Consider the following 19,169-nt stretch of genomic DNA (forward strand, 5'->3'; position numbering starts at 1 on the left):
CCTTCAGTCCCTATCCATGTCGCCCATGCTCGCTACTGGGAGATCCCGCAGGCCTTTCCCCCTCTCTTTTCCTCATCCACTGTTCTTCCCTCTTTCCCCACCCCTTCACTCATCCCTTCCCCCTCCCCTTCCCTTCCCTTCCTTCCATCACCTTTCACCCTCGATCTACGTAATATGTATCAGAGCTGCAGAATCCGTGTGGCGTCAGTTCTTTCGGACATTTCCGAAGGAATAGACACCACGCGTTCATACAACTGATTCGTCTCGATGGGCAACGAACCCACCACTTCCAGTGCGGATGCAAAATTAGGAAAATTTGGAAGTTTGTGGTTAGATCTTATGGGACTAAACTGCTGAGGTCAGCCGTCCCAAAGTTCATGCACTACTTAATCTAACAAACTAACTTACGTTAAAGACAACACACACACACACACACACACACACACACACACACACACACACATGCCCAACGGAGGATTCCAAACTCCGACGGGGGGAGTAACGCGGACCGTGCAAGGCGCCTCACACGGCGCGGCTACCCCGCCCGCGGCATAATTAGGTCCGACCTCCTGCGGGAATCGGAAAGTAGCGAGCGTGCAGGATATGGACACAGACTGCGGACAGATGGCGCATGGTGAGAATGTGGGTTGGCCGCGAGGCGAGCCCACGTAGTGTAATAATTGCGATTGCGATGAACACTGAGTTCAGGTGGGGCAGTGATTAAAGCAACTGGATAGATAGCAGGAGGTACGGGTTCGAATCCCAGTCCGGTTCGCAATTTCACTCATCGCTGCTGATTCCGCATAAAAGTGCCTATGCAGCTGACATCTATAGTCCCTTTATCCTTCCTCCCGCCTCTAACTTCAATTTGCATAATATGTATCACAGCTGCGAATACCGTATGGTATTGTTTCATTCGCATTTTTCCGTAAGAACACAGAATACGCACTCATATAATAATAAATCTGTAAAACCGTCGTGTATCTGTCTTTGAACACACTAATCCCGCCGGCCGGCGTGGCTGACCGGTTCTAGGCGCTTCAGTCTGGAACCGCGCGACTGCTACGGTCGCAGGTTCGAATCCTGCATCGGGCATGGGTGTGTGTGATGTCCTTAGGTTGGTTAGGTTTAAGTAGTTCTAAGTTTTATGGGACTGATGACCTCAGAAGTTAAGCCTCATAGTGCTCAGAGCCATTTGAACCATTTTTGAACTCTAATCTCCAGAATTACTAGACACATTCTTATGGTGTATTCACTGATAACTTCATCCTTGCTATGAGCAATGTATAGGCTCTATTTCATTAAAATCGGATCACGAAAAGAAACTATATATTCGTACATATTACAAAAATGTATGTATGTCATATGTTGTTCCACGTCTTCTCCAAAAGCAATGGCCGACTTCACGCAAACATGCTACACATATCACCTACCACCTGGAAATGATCACTGTGGATGTAAGAACCACCTACCTACCGAAGACGTAAGGGTGGGGCTGAAAAGGGGAAGGTGGGCCGTGACGCGAGAATACAAAGATTTTATTTATCTAGTATTTGAGAACCAGTTCATTTAGAGCCTTGCATCAAACTTTGTACATAATTTCAAGCCCTTACGAAACTTTTTCTTGCTGACACTCCCTACACAATGACGAAATGAAAAAAACTTTATCCCTTACTAAATTTTCGCTGTTCATATTCGCATCAGTCGTGACGTTTCAATTTATACTGATGTGACAGAGGTCACGGGATAACGATATGGACACAAATGGATGACGGTAGCATCGCGTACACAAAATATAAAAGGGCACTGCATTGGCGCAGATGTCATTTGTATTTAGGTGATTCCTGTGAAAATGTTTCCGACTTGATTACGGTCGCACGACGGGATTTAACAGACTCTGAACGCGGGATGGTAGTTGGAGCTAGACACATGCGACATTTCATTTCGGAAACCGCTAGGATTTCAATATTCCGCGATCCTCAGTATCAAGAGCGTGCCGAGAATACCAAATTCCAGGCAATACCTCTCACCCGGACAACGCAGTGGCCGACGGCCTTCAATTAACGACCGAGAGCAGTGGCGTTTGCTCAGAGTTGTTAATACTAAAAGGAACACTGCATGAGATTACCATAGAGACCAATGTCGGAGCTACGGTCGCAGGTTCGACTCCTGCCTCGGGCATGGATGTGTGTGATGTCCTTAGGCTAGTTAGGTTTAAGTAGTTCTAAGTTCTAGGGGACTGATGACCACAGTAGTTAAGTCCCATAGTGCTCAGAGCCATTTGAACCATTTGAACCAATGTCGGACGTGCAACGAACGTATTCGTCACGTCACTGCGGCGAAATTTGGTGTTATTTTGCTATGGCAGCAGACGATCGACGCGACTGCCTTCGTTAACTGTACGATGTCACCTGCAGCGCCTCTCCTGGGCACGTGACCATGTCGGTTGGACCTTAGCCAATTGTAAAACCGTGGCCTAGTCAGACGAGTACCAATTTCAGTTCGTGAGAGATAACGGTAGGGTTCCAGTGTGATGCAGCCCCCACGAAGTCACGAATCCTGTCACTGGCAAGCTGGTGGTGGCTCCATAATAATGGGGACTGTATTTGTGTGGAATAGACGCGTCCTATGGACCAGCTGAACCGATCAGTGAATGGTAGTGGCTATTTTCGGCTACTTTGAGACCATTTGTAGACATTCATGGACTTCATGTTCCCAAAAAACGACGGAAATTTTATGGTTCACAATGCGTCATATATGGAAATCAGGGAAAATTTTGCTCTTTGGAAGAGCTGTTTACTCTTTCACTTTTGAACTTTACCGTATTTGCGAAAATGCTTACGTCATACGATTCAAAGTGTAGAATACAATGCTTATACAACCTCCCATCTGTTTAACCCACATTTCCACACTATTTGTTGCATGTGTATAGCTACTACGTACGCTATCCAGTATATGAGAACGAGAGCAGTTAGTGCCTTACAACAAACCTTACACATAATTTCAAAACTTTAGGAAACTTTTTCTCGCTGAAAACCCCTCAAAACAGGAAAGGAAACAAATTTATCGCTCCTACATTTTCACTGTTCGTGCAATAAAACGTGCATCAACCTGGACTTCATGACGATTAAATTTATTACTTCTTTACTACTAAATCTATTCGCAACACTTTTAGCAAACAGTATCTATAAATAGTATGCTGCTGAATGTACCTAAAAATTATGTCATTGTACTACACAGTTCCAGAGATGAGGGAATGCGAAGAGAGAAAGATAGAGGGGGAGGAGGAAATGGGCAGAGAGAGGGAGAGTACCCTGTTGACAGAAGAGAGAGAGAGAGAGTAAAAGATAGAGAGAGCCAGAATAACATGTGGACGGAGAGAAGGGCAGGAGGAGATGGCCAGAGAGTCGGGGGAGGGGGCGGAGGGGGAGGGAGGTGAGACAGAGGAGATGGACATAAAGAGGAGGAAGGAAGAGTTGGACCAATAAAATTGAAATAAATACACACCAGAGCAACACCTGGTACTCAGCTAGTTTAAAATACGGTACTTCATCAGGAAGTAAATTTTGTCTCTGGTCTGCCATTCCATACACTATTTCTCGCTGAGTTCAGTCTCTTAGAGGAATGCAGTCGATCATAAAATCGACGAACTTTATAATAAACTTACTGCGGTGGGGGTGAAACTCATATAGTGACTTCCAGCAACACGACCTTGGTTCACTGCCAGGCTACTACCTCGTTCACTTATTGGGTGGATAAAGCCGTTCATATTTGTTTTTGTTTCGTGGGAAACAGAAGCTGGTTCCGTCGCATTGTGTTTTCGATTACGACTTCTTGGGCCAACTACATCATCATCGACTGGAAGTGGACTGCAATCATGTCAGCACGTAACCCTGGCCAATGCAAAATTCGCTTGCACCAAACTTGGTTGATGTGAAACGAGGGAGTTAATCGTGTTTAAAGCTGACCAGGACACAGGTGCAATTATCTTGAACTGACCACATTTAAAATAAACACATTCTATGGTGGCAACTTTTGGTGTTTTAGATGGCATAGAAGATGAAGAAATGTTATATCTTGGCCTTCTAAGTAAGGACCTTTGGAGACTTCTGACACAAAGGGAGGTCATTGTCTGAGCTCAACAGCCTCCAAGGACACCTGTAGACAGAGGACACCGACATTTCCACATGTAAGAGGTCCCATGTACCGAGGTCAAGTAGGGATGGTAATCACAGGACCGGGGGGGGGGGGGGATGTGTTTAAAAGAGCTGGCAGTGAGTCCAGTCAGTAAAATCATTTCCGAAAGGCACAATTTCTGTTTGCAAGCATCTACAACGTAACTCCTATTGGAGGCAAACATGTAATGATGGGCTTAACACAAGACAGGCAATGTGAAGTGGTGGTAGAAATCGAGAAGGCTCGAAGAATTACAAAGGTAGTATCGCAGGCAGAGTTGGACCATCTGGTTACCGGGCTGGAGTACATTGAAGGGCTGTTGATAACAGGCAATGACCCATTCCCGCCACCTATTCACATCATGAAGTATACAGCATCAGTCCACGAGATGTATGAGGATAGCGTTCTCCAGATGATAACGAAAGCAGTGGCTCTGCAAAATGTGTGTACCTACAATACCTGAGTGATGCAAACATAAAGGAACGTACAGTGCACAGTGGATAGTCACAGACAGACTGAATCGATGGCATATATAAGTGAAGACACTCCTCAATGATGCAAACTACGTGAGTGAGCGCAATGTATGGGATGAGGGGTGCACAGACAAGTGTATAAGTACATGTGTGCAGTCTAAGCACAGAGACATTAGAACTTCGATGGGATGGAAGGTGATACAGGCAGATTTTATGGTGCATAAAACACGAATGTTTATATAGTTGTGAAAAGAACATGATTAGGATGTACAAAAAAAGAGCAGTGAAAAAGAAAAGTGTGTGCGTCTTATGCATAATGCATATGTACAAAAAATTGAAATAAACAGTTTTTATAACATTAGTGTTATTTAAAAATACATAATCTTTACAACATATAAAGAAAAAAAATGTAAAAATACTTATATCCAATCATATGTTATAAACGGTATGGTGATTAGCAGCAAGGGTGAAAATGCATTAGAAATTAATGCATTTACAGTAATACATATCTGGGATGCAGTAGTTGCATTTATCTTTAAACAGTCTTTAAAGCTATCAAGCGTAGTGCCAGACAATTCCCTATTCGAAATGACTGTAATGGGTGAAGAGTGCAGCACGTCAAGAACAATCATTCAGCTACAAAAACAGGTAGTAAGATAATGTTCGCACACATTTCATAACATAACAGACTGACTGCAACACAGCATGTACCACAATTCTCGCCGGCCGGAGTGGCCGCGCGGTTCTAGACGCTACAGTCTGGAACCGCGTGACCGCTACGGTCGCAGGTTAGAAACCTGCCTTGGGCATGGATGTGTGTGATGTCCTTAGGTTAGTTAGGTTTAAGTAGTTCTAAGTTCTAGGGGACTGATGACCACAGCTGTTAAGTCCCATAGTGCTCAGAGCCATTTGAACCATTTGAACCACAATTCTCGTGATTCAAAGATAACGTGGTGCCCCATTGATAAGCATCATCTGCACCAGCTCACAGACATGCCAAGTAACCTTCAACAGTGAGAGCTAGTGTAGTTATACATTGCACACCCTTGACTCACCTTGCAGTGACACCTAATCCTGTACACTATGCGTATAGTTTTGAGCTAAGCCTTATAAACTCCATTATCAGCAACTCATTCACCCCATTCCTCATCAAACCGATAATCTTATTATTTGCAGATAATGTGACTTACGTATTGGAACAGCACCTAGACCCCTCATATGGATCACATCCCTTTACACAGTAAATGATTTTCTCTTTGTCCATGTGAAGCAGCTTTGGAATCCAAAATGAGTTGTGGAAACACACAACGAAAACAGTACTGTGGAGTTTTGATAGGGTCAGTACACATATATCAACATAACCAGGTTTCAGGAACTGTGTCACAACCTTTGCTATCCCCAGAGTCACAAATTCTCCATGGAAGAAAGTAGTGCGTTAAAAATAGGGCTTGGAAATTCATTCTTATGCCCCATAACCATCATTCCAACGAGTGGCCAATTTAATGTCGTGCTGCTCGCAACAGTCTTACCAAAAACTGAATTATTTATCAACTAATGGAATTATTTCTAAATACACATGTTCGTATTAGATCAACATATTTTTTCAACCAGGTACTCTGGTCAAACCCAGTAACGTGGCGAATGTGATCTAGTTGCAGCCGCCCCAAGTTGAGATATTACTAGAGGTTTCTGTAATCCATAATATACTGTTTTTTATCCCCCAGCAATGTCATCAGCTTGGGGTAGTAACTGTTGTGTAGAACTTGACAATCAGGACGTGGTAGCAAATCGCTGAGCACATCATATAAAGTACTAGAATATGTCATATTTACCTCCAAGACACATCCTACCTTACAATCATCCGCCATAGGTGAGAGATTTTGTCATAAACTGTGGATGTCTGTACGAGGTAGACATCGAAACCCTCCAGTAGGTAGAGATTGTAAAGTGGCATGCCCATTCAAATTGCTTCGCTGAAACCACGAGATGTAACCTGAATGAAGAGAGGGACGATACTTACCTATTCGCAAGTTACTTGCCATGGCATGTCTGTGGACACATTGAAAAAGTCCCCTAAAATCTCACAATCAAAAACATAATGTCGAGATCACTTAAGAGATTTCTGTGAAGTTAAAATTTTCTGGGTTATTAGGCCGCGTCATATTTTTACTGAAATGATCGATGATTCGACCCCTCTGCTGGGATCTTCCTCAGGATCTTATGGTGTCTACTAATTGACAACATAAGATCCTAAGGAAGACCCCAGCAGAGGGGTAGAAACTTCAATCATTTTAGTAGAAATATGACGTGGCTTAACAATCAGAGGATATCCGGAATCGTTTGTGAATAACACGTTCCGCCAGTGACGAAGTTACGGATTGACATGAGAACTACAGAAACGAAGGCAATCTGCAAAATATTGTCGTGTCAAGCGGAGTACTCGAACAGGAACTATGGGTCTTAAGGTCCTTTCTCGTAAACTGTTCATTACAGTCTGATCGGACACGGCGGCTCCAGTGGCCTTCTGAGATCGTCTTGTAATACTGTGGCGGTATCCGCCGCAATGCAGAGATGGCCAGAAATCAGTCTTCCCCTTGGGGGTTGTAATTCGTTGGTGACCTTCTCCAATTCGCCTTGTGTGCAGACCTGTCTCCCTGTAACGTGTCCGCAACCAATGGATGATGGAGAGGATCTGGCATCTGCGGCGGCACGACCGGAAGCCTTTTAGATCAAATAGACCACCCTGCAACTTGCACTGCAATAATTTGTCACGTTTCATGTGCTTAGTTGAATACAACGTTCACAAATGACAACTGCCAACTGTGTACCTCAATAAAAAACACTGGTGCACCGGTAATGGGCATTGATTTTAATTGTTGCCTACAGTGAAAGCGAAGATCTGAAGTCAAGCAATAAGACTACGGTACGCCTGTATCAGAATAGATTTAACATACTGATCATTGATACGCGTGTTCCCGCAATTCTTATCAACAGTGTATGATTGCCATTTTCGACACAAAATGAGTGTAGTTTCGAGACGTGCCATGCCTTAAGAACTACATTTTACAGGTGACACAGAAAATTAGTATATTGACGGTAATCCACCCAGTATATGAATTAAACTCTGTATTTCAAATTCCAAGTGGGATTGGTGATCGCAAATGCCGGTGCCCCTCCTTGCGGAGACCTGTGCGAATTACGCGGATATCTGACTTAATATACGATAGCAATAATATATGCCGTGAGCGTACGTGTCTTGCATTGTAGCATTTTTCTCCAAGGTCGCATAGTCGCATGGTATGTGACTCTTGGTGTGTGTGTGTGTGTGTGTGTGTGTGTGTGTGTGTGTGTGTGTGTGTGACGGAAGGGGGGAGGGGGAGATTTGTCTCCTTGCCACCTCTTGGAATAACTTTGGGTGAACAGCTAAGCCGCATACCACCCCTTGGAATAACTTTGGGTGAACAGCTACGCCGCATCGACCAGCATTGAATGCAGCGGTTCCAGATGTTCTGTCTGAAGTATGCTACGAACTTGACTATCTTCTGGAGGTTTGTTGTGCGTCTGAACGGAGGCTCATTCAACATTTGTGGAAGGAAACTGATCTTAAACGTAATCATAAAAATTACCCGAAGGTTGTATGTGCCAGCATGTGAAGATGTATCCTTCGAAAATTGAATGATTCTTTTGGAAACAAAACCTCTTTAGTCCTATACGTAAGTTAATATTTACCCCATGTTTGTGTCTTCATTCATGTAGACGAGAGTCTTGTCAAATCGGATGAAATTTTTTAAAACACCCTCTGTGGCTTTTTCGTGTTGCCCTTAATAACCGTTAGCTTTAATCTTCTTGTTGTTATGTCCCCAAAATGTCTCATCCTGTTAATATGCATCGGCTGGCTTTCTGGTGACAATAATTTTTGAATTACAGACAGCCATCTGTTATTTATTTTTACATGAAATTACGAATGTATCTTCCGTTAGCTTGTGATCCTTATAGCTAACCAGTTAAACCCTGATAATTTAAAGAATAGAAATTCCATATATGGAACCGTTTCATACTTCTGATTACTTTACAAATGAGTTGATGTATGAAATATTTTACGTCAAGCATGTAACCGAGAAAAATTTAGGAAAGGTTTGAAATTATGTTTAAAGTTGGTTGGAAGTCGCTAAATGTTCTTATTCTCAAATATCTGATGATTGTAGGCGATGTAATTTGTGAGCAGTGAGGAATGCTGCCTGAAGACTTTGTTTCTAACTGTAATTCTTGCCTTAATATGTTAAAGTTTTAACGTAAGCTTATACCTCTTAATGAATGGATTGTGACAGAATTTGAAGTTCTTAAACTCGGTCAATAACTACACGAAATACTAAAAAACAATTTTTTGTTGCCATTAGAAGCTGGTAGATAAGCAACGTGTAACTGGTAGTAGGCTCCGTGATAGTCTCTTAGTAATATATATGTATCAACAGCGACTTTTCCCAATATACTGTCCACTAACATTGATGTGTCCACCTGTCAAAAGCTTGAATAACGCGGACTGCTGCGAGACGTGCCAAAAGAGAGTCAGTGAGATTCTGGAAAGTACCGATATGGAGGTGGAGCCATGCCGACTCCAGTGCTGCAGCCAGCTGCTGCATGTTCCTCGGTTGAAGACCTATGCCGCTAACAGACTGGTCGAGGTAGTCTCTCAGATTATCGATTGGGTTAAATGCCCGAAGTTGTATACTGCAAGCTGTGTGACACGTTGCACTTTGCTGCTTGTAGGTATCATCGGCCTGAGGAAGAACAAACTCCATGTAGCAGTGGACATGATACACAAGATTGGATGCATTCATGTGCTGATCCATTGTACCTTACACAAGCACGAGATTACACAGGGAGTGCCACAAAACGGTCACCAGACTGTAACGCTCTTCCCTCCGACCTGAGCCCTTCCGACGATTCTTCCAGGGTGCTTGCTATCAGAAGTTTTACGCCGTAGATGCCAACGACCCTCTGTCCGATGAAGCATAAAACCTGAATCATGACCGCCTGTCGCTACACAGTGGACGTCCAGTTGCGGCACTGTCGTACAAATTCCAGTCTTCGTTGCCGATGAATAGCAGTCAGCATGCGTGCATGAACCAGGCCCCTGCTATGGAGGCCCATAAGCAGCACGTTTGTAAGCGGTCGTTGAGGAGACTGTAGGTGGCTCCTTGGTTCGTTGGGAGGTCACTTGCTTAGCAGTTGCTCGTCTGATCCCCCTTACACATCTCCGTAGCCATCCCCCACCACATCCCTGTCATCTATGGCTCGCGGTGCACCACAGTTGGCTCAGTGCCAGTTCGGCGTCATTTTGCCATGCACGGTATATTTTAACAACGGCGGCTCGCAAGCAGTTTACAAATTTAACCGTTTCGGAAATTGTCTGGCCCGAGACCCAAAAATTGCAACCTACCGTCTGTGATTGGTTGCTGCACACTGACGTTTAACGAAGACTGGCGGTCTTATTAATGTAACAGGATCATATATAATTTCTGCCGTCTACTAATCACTGGTCTTTGGCTTCTCCAGCCCGGTTTATGATTTTCTTGGTTGCTCAAGTCATCCATTCATATGTTACGTCCACACAATATCAGACTCTCTTCTGTAGAACGAAACCAAATCGTTTCGTCAGTGAATACAATTCTTTTGACTGTTTGACCATACAAATACCATCTTTTTTCTTGGGTCTGAGTATTTTTCGCAACATCTATTCTTCAATTTTCGCGACAACATTGAAGCTATGGATAATGATGTGCCTCACTTGCTTATAGTCCTCCTGGGAGAACGATAGTTTTATTGGGGGCGAGATTTCTATCTGGTAAATATTTCTTGTTATAGATACTCCACAAAGGAATTACAGACATATAAATCTTCCAGATGACGTTGTGTACTTTATACAGTTTTTCTTCACGGCTGTCATAGATCACTGTCAACTTCCCTTACAGTTTCACTTGCATAACCGAAGCTGCGTGATACTGCCATATCTCATAGTTAGGTCCCCAGGTCTACGTGCTTCGAGTCCATGAACTGTATCCTCTCGAGAGACATTAGAAAGCCAGTTTTGTCAGCGATATCGCGAAGCTATTCATGAGCACTTACGGCCATCTATTCGTCGATGCCTCAAAACGTGTGCTACCACTCTATTCCTGATGTCCCATAAATAACTTTTCTCTTCAGTTCAGTCCTTGTTGCGTTTTATCAACCTCGTGGTACGTCTCGCGTACATTATCGTGTTAAAACACACATACACACGTACACATACACATACACACACTCACCCACCCACACGAGAGGGAACATTATGATCACTTGCTTAATAGTGTGTTGGTCATCCTTTGGAACGAGATACAGCAACGAATCTGTGTGGCAGATTCGACAAATCCTCGCTAGGTTTCCAGATTTATACAGCATAAGATGTCTGTGTACAGGTGCGTAAATTTCGTGAATTGCGGAAGTTGGTTTGTGGCACGGAGCTGGCGCCTGATAACGACCCATATTTCTTCCATTAGGTTCCGATGAGATGAACCTGATAGCCAACACATCAACGTGTTTTGACTATCAACCTCCTCAAAGCAATGTAACACGATTATAGCACTGCAATGCACTGCACTGCACTGCAGCACGATTGTAGCCAACAGTTATCCTGCTAGAAATACCATCGCTGTCAGGGAGGGTATGAAGCATGAAACAATCTGGGAGGTTCTGAAGAATAATCACCCAGGGCAGAGCCTTTGATTTCTACCACAGGTCCGTGGCAAGACGAAGGAAATATTCCCCATAGTATAATATAGTCCCCATCGGGCTGCGTCCGTGCCACGTGCATGTCTGTAAGAGCCTTCGCCTGGATGACTGTGTATCTGGACACAGCTATCGACCTGATATAACAAGAAACGTGATTTATCTGACCAGCAACACATTTCCATTCGTACTCGGCCCCTTTTAAATGTGCGCGGGGCGTTCAATAAGCAATGCAACACATTCCTTTGTCGGCCAATTTCGGTTGGCAAAAAAACAACGCAGAAACATTCGCTGAAACATTCGTCCACCAGCTGGAGTACTCAAAGGTTCCTTGCAGTCTAAGAGAAGAAGATAAAGACCAACGAAGGACCACCGTGCCGAGTTGACTGCACGTCACCAGGCTGATCGTGACACTTTTTTTGTCGAAAATCGGCACAGGTGATGAAAACTGGATTCATCACTTCGAACCGGAGACAAAACGGCAATCCACGGACTGGCGTCACACTACACCTTCAGCGAGGTACCAGTTCAGAGCTGCATCCTCTGACGGTAAAGTCGTGGCAGCGGTCTTCAGGGACTCTGAAGGGGTTATTCTGTTTGATGGCTACCCTCAAGACGAAAATGTACTGTGCTACCCTCAGGAAATTGAAGAAACGACATTAGCGTGTTCATCGCCACAAAAATGTGAATGAACGACTTCTTCTTGAAAAAGCAAGGGCTAACACATGTTTGCACACCTGGGATGATCTCGCAAAATTTCATTAGACTGTTCCACCCCATCCACCAAACAGGCTTGATCTCGTACTTTCCGACTTCCATCTGTTTGGCCCAATGAAGGACCCACTCCTCGGCAAGCAATATTTAGATGACGGGGAAGTTATTGATGTAGCATAACGTTGTCTCCGACGTCGACCAGTAGAGTGGTATCCTGCGGGCACACAGTTCCTCCCAGTAAGGTGGCGTAAGGCCGTCGCACTGAGTGAAGATTATGTTGAGAAATAGGGTTTTCTGCCCAAAAGCATGGGAAATAATATGGTGTATTGGAATGCTGAATAAAACCGACATGTTTTCACGAAAAATGTTTTGCATTAATTATTGAACGCCCCTCATAATTACGTCAGTATAGGAAGGCACATCGGTCGTCTGCGGAAGTCTCACATGTTCAAGTCTGTGAGCTGAACTGCATGCTCAGAATCACTTGTGCGTCAAGTATCATTGTATCATTGTAAGCTGTCGTCAGAACTGCCGTAGAGTATCAACTATTCTTCCTTAGAGAGTGGGCAAGCCGAGGTCATTCACTTCCTGTGACGAGGCCTGGGAGTGCCCAAGCTTGTCGCCTATTCGTGGTTTCACCGTCCTACTGCCGCTTTTCACACAAGCTCGGCGCAGCAGCACGCCAATACCTGAGATTCTCGTTCCCAGGCTCCGAGCCATAATCTGCCTTACGTCAAAGTCGCTCGCTTATATCACTGAATTTCTCCACTTGCGGCCTGTACCATTACTAAAACGGTTCACCATTAGTTTCTGCTTCACTTTCATTATTCGAACGAAGTGTCTGTACACCCCTATGTAATACAGAATTGACCACTAAATTTCACTATAGGTGGGCCTGCTAGCATAAAAGGAGACAGGGAGTACGGTGTTGTCAGTAAAGAAGCAGCAACTGCATTATGGTTCGGTCAGCTCAGAGACTTCGAAAGTGGACTAGTCGTTGGATGTTACCTGATTAACGCGTCTCTTAGCGACATGTCAACAACCCTTCTAAGGCTGTCCGAGTGGACTGTTTGTGTTGGGGCTGATTTGGAAATACGAGGGAATAACCGCAGCTAAACCAAGACCAGGTAGATCTCACGTAGGGACAGACACGGACCGTCAAACATTGTGGAGGGTGGTTGTAAAAAAATCGCATGAAATCCGCAAAAGGAATCACTCATCTATTCCATAGTTCTACCAAAGGTCAGCTAACACACTGACTGGGCGTAGGGAGTTAAAAATAATGGCAAACAGTGGTGGAGCACCTCCTCATACTCGATGTATTTTTGTAGTCAGTGCTAAGCGACAGTGATAGGGAGTGAAGAGTGACGCCACGGGACAATAGATCATTCGAAGAGAGTAATTTGGAGTGCTGAATTATGCTACACCCTATGGAAATCCGATGGAAGGATTTGGGTTTGATTAACGTCTGGAGAATGTTAGCTAGCAACATGTATAATACCAACATCGAACAATGGAGGAGGCGGTATTCTAGAATGGGGGTGGTTTTCGGGTTAGGGTATAGTTCCCTTAGTATTCTTAAGAAAATGCTAAACGCGGAAGGTTATAAACTTATTTTACGGCATTATGAACTGCATACAGCAGAGAAACACTTGACAGATGATGATTGATTCTATCAGCAAGACAATGCGTCCTGTCATACAGCAGCATCTACGACACAATTATTTGTGGCCAACACCATTCCAAACTGCACTCTTCTGTATACAGTCCCAACCTGAATCCAGTGGAATACCTTTGGGATGAATCAGAAACTCAACTTCGCTCCAGACCCAGCATCCAACATCACTACCTTCTCTGGCTTCAGCTCTTTAGGAAGAATGGGCTGCAATTCCTCCACAGACATTCAAACAGCTCATTTCAAGTGTCCCCAGCAGAGTTAAAATCATCATAAAGGAGAAGCGTAACACGTCCTGTATTAATGTCTACTAATAGGTGTCCAGAAACATTTCATCAGATACTGCGCTTTCCTTACAGCGTCTTGTGGTTGCAGTGAGAGCAGGCAGCATTCAGTCTCGCATTGGGCAGCGGTCATAATGTATTGACTCTACATTGCATATAGTAAAGGCGACCATCAAACGTGAACTTTGACAGACAGCACTACTCAAAAAAATGGCTCTGAGCACTATGGGACTTAACATCTGTGGTCATCAGTCCCCTAGAACTTAGAACTGCTTAAACCTAACTAACCTATGGACATCACACACATCCATGCCCGAGGCAGGATTCGAACCTGCGACCGTAGCAGTCGCGCGGTTCCGGACTGAGCGCATAGAATCGCTCGGCCACCGCGGCCGGCACAGCACTGCTCACCTATGGAGGGCCGCACGATGACGAGTCTGAGTCCAGGCGGCCGGCGCTCGACCAGCAGGTTCTCAGCCAGCTGCTTGCTGAAGGTGTACGCGCTGGGATGGCCGCCGACCAGGCTGCAGCAGGCCAAGGCAACACTCTCATACAGTAACAACTCTACTCGAAGGTGAAAACACGAAAACTGTCATCCAAACTATAATGGTGGGATCAACAATGTGACACTTATCGCATATGGCTTGAGAGCTATGCAAAGAATGTGACAAATAGACAACACATAACGGTATTATTTTAACTGTGTGGGTGAAAGAATTTCACAACCCAAATGAAATCGCACAAATTATCCCCAATCAGGATATAATGGTATAAATATCATTACTGCAAACGACATAAATTTTTTCTGCAAAAAAATTGGGTTGCAACAGTTGGTAAGGCTTAAGCATTTTTCTGCTCTCATGAGTAAGGAAGTGCGACATAAAGCACGCCTAATTGCATTCACGTGCCATCAGGCAGGCATAATGAGAACTAATGTTGTGAAGTACTGCTGCCTCGTGGCTGAAGTTACAACTAATGATGCTATAGACGTACATAAACAGTATTTGTGAAATTGCAATGTATATTTTTTTGTAAATTGAAGGCGAATGGGAGAGAAAGGGAAGGAAGGCGAAGAGATTATTGAAGCCAGCTGCAAAGGGACTTTATGGTAGAATAAGCGGCGACAAGTGAAAATGTGTGTCGGACGGGAATTCGAACCTGGGATCGCTTGCTTACTAGGCACTTGCATTCACCATTGCGTAACCTGGACACAGTGTTTCGTCGCAATTGCGAGGACTATCTCGGCACGCCTCTCAGCTGAACAACACTCCCACCCAGCGGCACTTACCTGCAGCTCCTGTTCGTGTCCTCCATGTCCGCTACTTTGGGATTCCCCCAAGTGGTAGGACGTAATTGTGCGTCCGCACTGAAGGTGGTGGATTCATTGGTCATCGAGGCAAATCAATTATACGAACTGAGATATCGGGTTTGAATCCCAGCCTGGCATACATTTTCACTCGTCGCTGATGATTCAACATAAAATCCCGAAGCAGCTGACATCAATAATCCCTTCCCCTTCCTTTCCTTTCTCCCCCTCCACCTTCAATTTGCATAATTGAGGTCGTAAGAAGAAAAATGTACACTAGCTTCCAAGATCTCTAGTGTTACGCTATCCACTAGAAATGATGTCAATCATTTGGAATCGGGTCTCTCTATTCAAGCACATATCTGCATCGGATCACACCCACAAGTGAATCATATTTCTGGCACTGCTGATTCTGTATGGTGTCTGTTTCATTGTTCACGTCCGAAAGAACAGACACCACAGATTCATGTAAAAGTGTATTCTTTTATTAATTGTGTGAAAAAGACTTATTAAGATGTATTGTAAAGTTATGTATTACTCGCTTTAAGGGGACATGGCTTTAGTATTAAGAAATATTTTTAGGGAAAGCATTGCGGATGTAGTGGCGTGGCTGTATCCCGTCATTTTTAGAAACTTTGTCCCAGAACAGTGCAATATAGATTGTCCTAGTTCAGGCCTGGTGACATGCAGTGGTAATGTTCCCGTGTGGTCTTAATTGAGCTAATTATAAATTAGGACCTTCATTTCTATAACAAGAGCAAGTAAACAAGCACACCTATATTATCTAAGTAGATGTGAGGTCCGAGCTATTACGAAATATATGCCGGATATGTTGTGGAGTCGTGGGCTTTGTAAAACTTCAACATACGTCATAATGGCTATTACTACAAAGGAGAAAGCAGTATTATTCAGGGCCACAAAAGTGTAAGCAGCGAAGAGCATTTTAATAGCCTTTTCGACGGAGGCTTGTACACTGCTCCTCACCACACACGCAGAAGACTTAGGTTTACTTCCGTATGTGCGTTCGTGGAATTCGGATTTCATAGAAGGAACCCATATTTGAGTTGTGAAAGCCATGCTCTATCCTGATTTTCAAGTTACATAATAATTATTTGAGTTATTCTAAAAGAAAACTCTTTCACAGTGTTATTATTTGTGTAGATAGCAAATTACCCTTTTTTTCCTATGGGAAAATGTGTTAAACTACATTTTGCTGTGGAAGAAATCTGAATGTAAATAGTTGCCAGTAACTGAAATGAAGCTGGTAAGTAAATTATGAACCAGTTAAATCCTCTTATAATGTTGTGTGTTGCTGATGATGAACTTAAGGTTACACTGCATCATAACGTGAAACTTTTATCGTGTAAAAAGAATTGTGGTGGACTGTACAATGTGAAAATTCTCAACTAGTGTAAGTGTCACGAAATAATACTCTGCTTATTCAGAGTTAGGCTCAAAGGATAGCTCAAACAGTAAGTGTTATTCCTTGTCAGATGTAGAGAAGTGATCTAAATAATTTCAGCTCTGGTATCAAACAAATATTCGTAACTGTACAGTTACAAAACTTGCCAACACATTATGCTAAGCATCTTCTATGCTACGCAGAGTAGTCAATATAATATTTAAATGGCGAGTATCTATAAGGTGTCTTACATTCGAAGTAGTTATTTGTGCGTGAGTGTATGTAGAAATGCTCGTTAGGCACTGATGCAAATAAAGTGTTCATATTAGTTAATCTTTTTTCATAATGGTAACCTCAAAGGCAGTTCGTACGAAGTTAGACATGTTGCCTCTGCTTTCAATTGGCAACAGCTATTTATTTATGTGTAATTCGTAGTGTGGTAGTGTGCAAACTCTGTTAATGTAGAGAGTGATCAGTAGTTTTACTGCTCAGCAGCAAATGCAAACAATCGTTTCCCGTTTTTCGAGTCCGATTGCCAAACATGGTCATTAGAGCAATTAAGATTCCTAATTAAGATAACTTAAACGAATGGGGACATCGCAGATTGTGTATTGTGTATTAAAGTGGGGACCTTAAATCGACGGAAAGGCTTCGCCCCGCCGTAGCCCTCAGTGGTTCACAACTTCACAACAGGCCACATCAGTCCACCCACTCCACCGCCGCCGCATACACCGAACCCATTATTGTGCGGTTCGGCACCTGGAACTCATCTGACTACGCCAGGGTTTTCCAGTCGTCTAGGGTCCAACCTATATGGTCACGTGGCCAGGGGAGGCGCTGCAGGCGATCCCATGCTCTTAGCAAAGGCACTCGTGTCGGTCGTCTGCTGCCGTAGCCCATTAATGCCAAATTTCGCCGCTGTGTTAGAACGGATACGTTCCTCGTACGTCCCACACTGATTGCTGCTGTTATTTCACCCAATGTTCTTGTTGTTAGCACTGGCAACTGTATGCAAATGCCGCTGCTGTCTGTCGTTAAGTGAAACCCGTCGGCCACTGCGTTGTTCGTGGTGAGACGCAGTGCCTGGAATTTTGTGCTTTGGCACACTCTTGATACTGTGGATCTCGGAATGTTTAATTCCATAACAATTTCCGAAATGGAATGTCCCATGCCTCTAGCTGCAACTATCATTCCTCGTTCAAAGTCTGTTAACTGTCATCGTTCGGCCACAATCACGTCGGCCTCCTTTTCACATGATTCGCCTGAGTACAAATGACAGCTCTGCCACTGCACTGCCCTTTTATATCTTGTGTACCCACAGAACCGCCATCTTTATATATACATACCGGATTCCGTTGGTTTAACACTCATCATGAAGATTTATAAGAAAAGAGCAATCTTTGGTCGTCGAGAATGTTGAAATAAACATCCTGGTTCATGTTCACGGTAACCTAGATAAGAGGACCCTAATATTGTTCAAAACACAGTCCCAAAGCATCACATAACAACCTCCGGCCTCAGTTGCATCACCCATACACTGAGTTAAATTCCTCGTTACGCTGTAGGTGCACTCATTGCATTGCGTCGAAAGAAAAGGACAGAGATTTCAGGACAGTCAGAGATGGGAGACTGAAACTCAAGAAAGGAAGTACGTGCTGCAGTAGCCTGGGGCCCCGTGCTCATCATTCAAGTGCTCACAAAACAGTTGTGAGCTTCCTGAAGGGTACCAGACACGAGATTAGTGATAAAACGAACTTAAAAATCGGGGAAGAGGAAATCGATGAAGTTAATGAGTCCTGCTACATTGGAGGCAAAAGTACAGATGATGGACGAAGCAAGGAGGACATGAAAAGCAAACTGGTGGCCCAAAGAAGTCTACTACTATCCAGCATATGTGTCTTTTCGAGGAAGAAATTTCTGAGAATGTTTGGAGTACAATATCGTATGCAAGTGAATCACAGGTAGTGGGAGAAGAAATGGCTCTGAGCACCATGGTTCTCAACATCTTAGGTCATAAGGCCCCTAGAACTTAGAACTACTTAAACCTAACTAACCTAAGGACATCACACACACCCATGCCCGAGGCAGGATTCCAACCTGCGACCGTAGCAGTGGGAGAAGAGAATTATTGTTTGAGAAGAGATGCTACAGAAGGATGCTGAAATTTGGGTGTGCTTTTAAGGAGTGAGGTTCACTGCAGTACCACTGACGACACAAGTGGAGAACGCTGACAAAGAAGGGGGAGAATTATGCGGCATTTTTTAAGACATCGGGGACTAGCTTCCACGGCACTAGAGGAAGCTGTAGGGGGTAGCAACTGTAGGTGAACACAGAGATTGGAGAACGTCTAACAACTGAGGACACTGAGTCGAGG

General features: G+C 44.0%; 1 protein-coding gene across 1 annotated transcript in view; it reads right to left on the minus strand.

Moving 5' to 3' along the window:
• Positions 1-19,169, minus strand: part of LOC124743033 (putative fatty acyl-CoA reductase CG5065) — a 126,074-nt gene that overhangs the window by 33,377 nt on the left and 73,528 nt on the right. Inside the window, exon 5 of the mRNA XM_047248836.1 lies at positions 14,499-14,611. Within this exon, the coding sequence (XP_047104792.1) occupies positions 14,499-14,611 (113 nt within the window). The remainder of the gene's footprint in view (positions 1-14,498; positions 14,612-19,169) is intronic.

Source organism: Schistocerca piceifrons, chromosome 1 (genome assembly GCF_021461385.2).
Source record: "Schistocerca piceifrons isolate TAMUIC-IGC-003096 chromosome 1, iqSchPice1.1, whole genome shotgun sequence".
Classification (NCBI taxonomy): Eukaryota; Metazoa; Arthropoda; class Insecta; order Orthoptera; family Acrididae; genus Schistocerca; species Schistocerca piceifrons.